Below are 5,310 nucleotides of genomic sequence, written 5' to 3'. Positions count from 1 at the left end.
GATGTTACTGTCAAAGAAAAACATTCTATAACTCTTCTTTTAGTATGCTACATTTACACATCTTTACATGTCAAGACTTAATTATTACCTTACAGCAAAGTGTTTTGGAGTTGTTCCCCCCGAGATTCCTTGATTTCCAAGTAATTTCCCCAAAGCATAACCTTGGGCAAAATACACCACCCTCCTCATCCCCACCCCTAAGGAAGTAGTGATATTTTCTCTTGAAGTTATTTGTTGATTTACTTTTAAAGGAAACTAAGAACATGTTCAGAAATTAATGCTTTCACAAATCCAAAATAAAACTATTAATACTTGACTACACACATTCATACAACACATATCTAACACAGCCACTTTCAGGATGCTATACTAACACTCCACGCAATAACAATTATTCTTTTATTTAGCAAAAACTACAGTAGGTAAATATAGTGAATGAGACCTATTCATAAAACTCCTGAACCCAGCTCACACCTTTGGAAAGTTCTTGTGTTTATAATTCAAATTCAATGCATGTTATTCTTCTTAAATATACCAGTTAAAACCAGATATCACATTCCAATGTTTGGAGAATTTTGCCAACTGAATCAACTTATTATAATTCATATAAAAATTATAGCATAACCAGCAGAAATCACAGTTAAGAGTTCAAGTTTAAACAAGAGTTCTATTTTCCAATGACTCTGAGACCATTGTGAGAAATGTGCCAAGTGAGCATAAAGAAAATGCCTCCTGAAAAAAATTATTGTCATCATCATCTGACAACATTTACTCGACACACTCTTGGCATGATGCAGAACCAAACCCTAAATGAGGAGGTTTGGACATTACTGAAGGAATTTTCACTTTATGCCAATCCATAAGTGGGAGTTCTGGGAGGAAAGAAAATCAAGCAATGCTTAGTTCATCTTGCTGTGTCCTCCGACCTTAATGACTTTACATTGAAGTAAGCAGTACACAGGCAGGCAAGGCACCTTACATTTGCTATGTTAAAAAAAAAAAAGGCAACTGTATCAACATGTGTACTCCTGTCTCCTTTCATTTCCTTCTTAATTCTCCACTTTATCTCAAATTGTCCTTTCTATCAATCACAATAATCACTACAGATCTAATAAGTTCCTTTACCATTTGTTAAAGATCTATGTCTACCTTAAATTTGGAATAGTAAGAGATAAAAGAAAAAGATGTCCAACATACCTTTTTAAATAGTTTGATCTATACTGTTATACTATACATACTAAACTTGCCAGATTGTTATAACTACTGCATACTTCGTGCACTTATATTGCCATTCCTACAGTAAGCTAAAATAAAATAGCTTTAGAAATGGAAAACAATTACTTCCCCTGCAACTTCCATTATTAGGATAACTTTAATAATTTTGCTTAAGTTTTCAAACATATAAAAATGTTTTAAAACATAATGTACACTTTTATCCAAATTTTATCACTGTTAATCTTTATTATGAGTACTATGTCTTCTATTCAATTTTAAAATATATTTATAGCCATAATACTTCATTTTAGTTTCATTTAGATATTGTGCAAAATTACAAAAAAGTTATATATTTTATTGGCATAACTGTGATTAATTAATTGGCTATTGATGTGAAGATAGCTATGCACAAAAACAAAATGTACGCATGCATGAGAAATTTGGGGGACTGATAATGATCTAGAGACACTCATGAAAGCAATATTTGCACATTTTCCTACCGACATCTCAGTGACTCTGCACTTCTAACAGTGCTTTCCCATGCAAGAACATTCTGTGCTCTTACAAAGTCAAGGATCACCATTTTGAGGAGACAATATTATGTTACATTGTCAAGAGCCAAGCATAAGATTTGGTATAACAGTGACAAAAACAAAAAAACAAGGATGGGGTGACCTTGAAGGGGATATCAAACTATGTTAAGCACCATATTTGTGTGTGTATATAACATGTATATTTGAAATATACCAGGGGTGCCAAAAAAATGTATACACAATTTGTATTCATCTTTTGTTATCAGTATATATTGAGCATTACAATTTTAATATAGTTCCTTCCTTTCTTAAAATGTGTATACATTTTTTGGCACCTTCTGTACAATAGTCACAATACTATCTATGTTTAACTGGAGTGACTGTCTACTGCAGAACAAAATAGCTATTCCTCATTGTGTAGCACAGATGTTTTCAAAAGGCTGCTATACTGAATCCTACCTTCTGCTTACCATCCCTTATTTTGTCAGACATAATTCCCTAGGCAGACTAGATGGAATGCTTACCCAGATGCCAGGATGTGGCTCGGTGCACACAGGTGAACTCAATGTATCTCTCTGCTTTAACTCTCAGATTCTCCTCTTCCCATGCAATTCCTAGCCTTTGTCTTCAATCACTTTCTACCATTACTGTAAAACTAAAACACAGTGGTTCTTAACCATTTTTTGTCTCTTTGAGAAGCAGATGTATGCAGGGCAAATTGTAGTCATGAGTGTGTCTCAGGCAGTGATTCTTAAATCTTTTTCAGGTTATCAAACCTCGCTCCAGAAAAATACACACGGGCACACAGAAAATGTAGTCTACACGACGTGGATTCTCCCATTAAAAGAAAGGGTAGAAGAATGGCTCTCGTGGAAAGTGTGTCAGTTAAGAGAGGTCCCAGGGGCACACTTTGAGAACCACCAGTATAGAAGTCTGTTCAAATATTTCGGAGGACTATGGACTACAGTGTGAAAAAAGGATTCAACTTAATTTTTAAAAATTTTAGATAGAGCTAAAAAAAAATGAAATAGACATGATTGTCAAACAATCATACACTCTTCCTAAAGTGGCCAGCTTCTGTCACTGTAAATGTACTGACAGACTCTAGATGACTGATCATCTCTAAATGGAAACTGCAGAGAGGATTGCTACCTTGGATAAGCATTTGTTAGAACATCTGACCTCCAAAATCCCTTCCAAGTGCAATGTTCTAAGATTATGTAAAGAGTGGCCTGGCATATGGTTTCTGCAAATGGGCCAATACTCTTAATCCCCATGACTCCTAACAGTCTAAACCAAGAAAAGGAAGGTAATCTGTATGTCTCCTATACAATCTTAAGGAAAATAATAATTGACCGATTAAGCAATTGTTTACTGGGTCTTACTCTTAGTCAAACTCCATTCTAAACATTACAGAGCTATTATCACTCACATCTCCCAAGGCATACATGATTTTATGAGGTCCCTTTCCCAAGTTCCCCGCCCTCCTCCTTGATTTCCCCAGTACTTTCTGGTTCCCTGGGGTTCTAGAGCCCTTTTGGCACTCTGCCCAGAAAGCTGGGGCTTTATTTACCCCGTTTTGCCACTTACTTTCTGCAACTGTTCCTGCAGTGGGAGCCACCCGGCAGGAGGACAAAAAGGGAAAGAGCACAGGCAGCATGCTCTACCCTCTTGTGACGACTGACCCCCTCCTCAGAAAGGAAGTCTCCCCTTCCTCAAAGTTTAAGTCCCAGTGCCCTCCTCTGCTAGGAGCCACCACGTCTACTTCTCAAGCCAGGAGTAGAGGGCTGCGTGGAGAGCTCTCTCTGCCTTCCTCCATGTCTACTTCCTGGTTTCAGGCTATGTGGAAACCAGGCCCTGTGACAACACAAGGGGAAGAAATGAATGGCAAACACCCCCAGTTTGGTGGGACTTCAAATTCTGGTCTTTCCTAATTTGCCTGCCATTATTTACTTTTCAGAAGCTTCAAATAGCTGCTCCATTCATCTGGTCCAGGTTTCGTAATAGTTGCATTCGTGGGAGACACGGGATGTCATGTGATTCCACCCTCTCACCTGGAACTGGAACTTCCCGAGCTTATATATTATGCGTTTATATTTTAGGGTTGGTAAACTTTCACTGTAAAGGACCAGAGAGTAAATATTTTAGGCTTTGAGGGCCACACATGCATATTCTTTTTTTATGCAACCCTTTAAAAGACTATTCTAAGTTCACAGGTACAAACAGACCATACAGCCATTATTTGCCAACTCCTGTATTAGAATACATTATTTGTCTCTAAACATATGAAAATGCACACAAAGACAAGTTGTGGTACAAGTTATGCTTTACATCACTTTAACAAATTAATATCTACCAAAATCTAAATGGGAGAAAAAGGGTGCTCTTTGGCACAAGCAGCTTTCATCAGTGCTTATGATAAAGCTGTTGGGAAAAATGCTTTTGTTTATATTTAATATATTTAATCATTTATAATAGGGTCTAATAGATGTCTTATTATTTACTGTAAATACTATATTAGTGAATGTTATTATTGTTTAGCAGTAACACTAATGAAAGTCACAAGGAATTATCTTTCAGATCCATTCAATTTCTTCTCCCAGCATGTGGATAAAAACGGAATTCTATAAAAGCTATCATACTTGTCACTGACTTTTTNTATATATATATATATATATATATATATATATATATATATATATATATATATATATTTAAAATTTGTAGCAGAGGATAGTTTTATTAGAGCAGAAAGTTACAGCTCTCAAAATGGAGGGGGTCCCGACTGGGATGCCCCCAAACTTTATTATATTTAATGATAGAAATAAATGTGGGAATTTACAAAGGTTTCAAGATGTAGAGTATTCTCTTATTAACATTAATGAGGTCTCCTCTCTAAACAACTACACTTGTTAATAAGGTAATTAGAAATCCATTAGAGAATTAAATTTTATTTATTTAATCCCTGGAAATACTGTTGCTATTGTAGCTGCACATTAACTCGATTGTTTTCTTAATATTTTACATTTTTAAAGTACCACAGGGCTATTGGGAAGTCTAGCCAGCAAACCACTTACCCAAATTCAGCGGTCTGTGCCTACAAACTTCACTGATAACTGCTTGCAGATTGGCAGCTATCTGGTCACTTGACATATCCAGCTGAAAGAAAAGGATATATAACATTAATGATGTAAAAGTGAGAAGGTAATAAAAATGTTGGTAACTGTATCAGTATTTATTCTAGACAGTGTTCTTCAAATATTCAACTAATGCAAATTATCTATTAAGAGGAACTACAGTGAATAGCTCTGCAATAAACAGGGGTGCATCTATTTCTTTCGAATTAGTGTTTTGGATTGCTCTGGATAGATACCCAAGAGTGGAATTGCTGGATCATATGGTAGTTCCATTTTCAATTTTTTGAGATACTTCCATACTGTTTTCCATAGTGGCTGTACCAATCTGCAATCCCACCAACAGTGCACGAGGGTTTACATGTGGAATCCAAACAACAGAATAAGTGAAAAAACAAACAGAAATAGACTCAGAAATATAAGGAAAA

General features: G+C 35.8%; 1 protein-coding gene across 1 annotated transcript in view; it reads right to left on the bottom strand.

Annotated features, from left to right (window-relative positions):
• Positions 1–4,790: 4,790 nt before the first annotated feature.
• Positions 4,791–5,310, bottom strand: part of MRPL1 (mitochondrial ribosomal protein L1) — a 47,374-nt gene continuing 46,854 nt past the window's right edge. Inside the window, exon 8 of the mRNA XM_019629461.1 lies at positions 4,791–4,907. Coding sequence (XP_019485006.1) covers positions 4,806–4,907 — 102 coding nt within the window. The 3' untranslated portion in view covers positions 4,791–4,805. The remainder of the gene's footprint in view (positions 4,908–5,310) is intronic.

Source organism: Hipposideros armiger, unplaced genomic scaffold (genome assembly GCF_001890085.2).
Source record: "Hipposideros armiger isolate ML-2016 unplaced genomic scaffold, ASM189008v1 scaffold_857, whole genome shotgun sequence".
In the NCBI taxonomy this organism is placed as follows: Eukaryota; Metazoa; Chordata; class Mammalia; order Chiroptera; family Hipposideridae; genus Hipposideros; species Hipposideros armiger.
The sequence above is the reverse complement of the archived record's forward strand: the minus strand, read 5'-3'. Positions and strand labels throughout refer to the sequence as shown.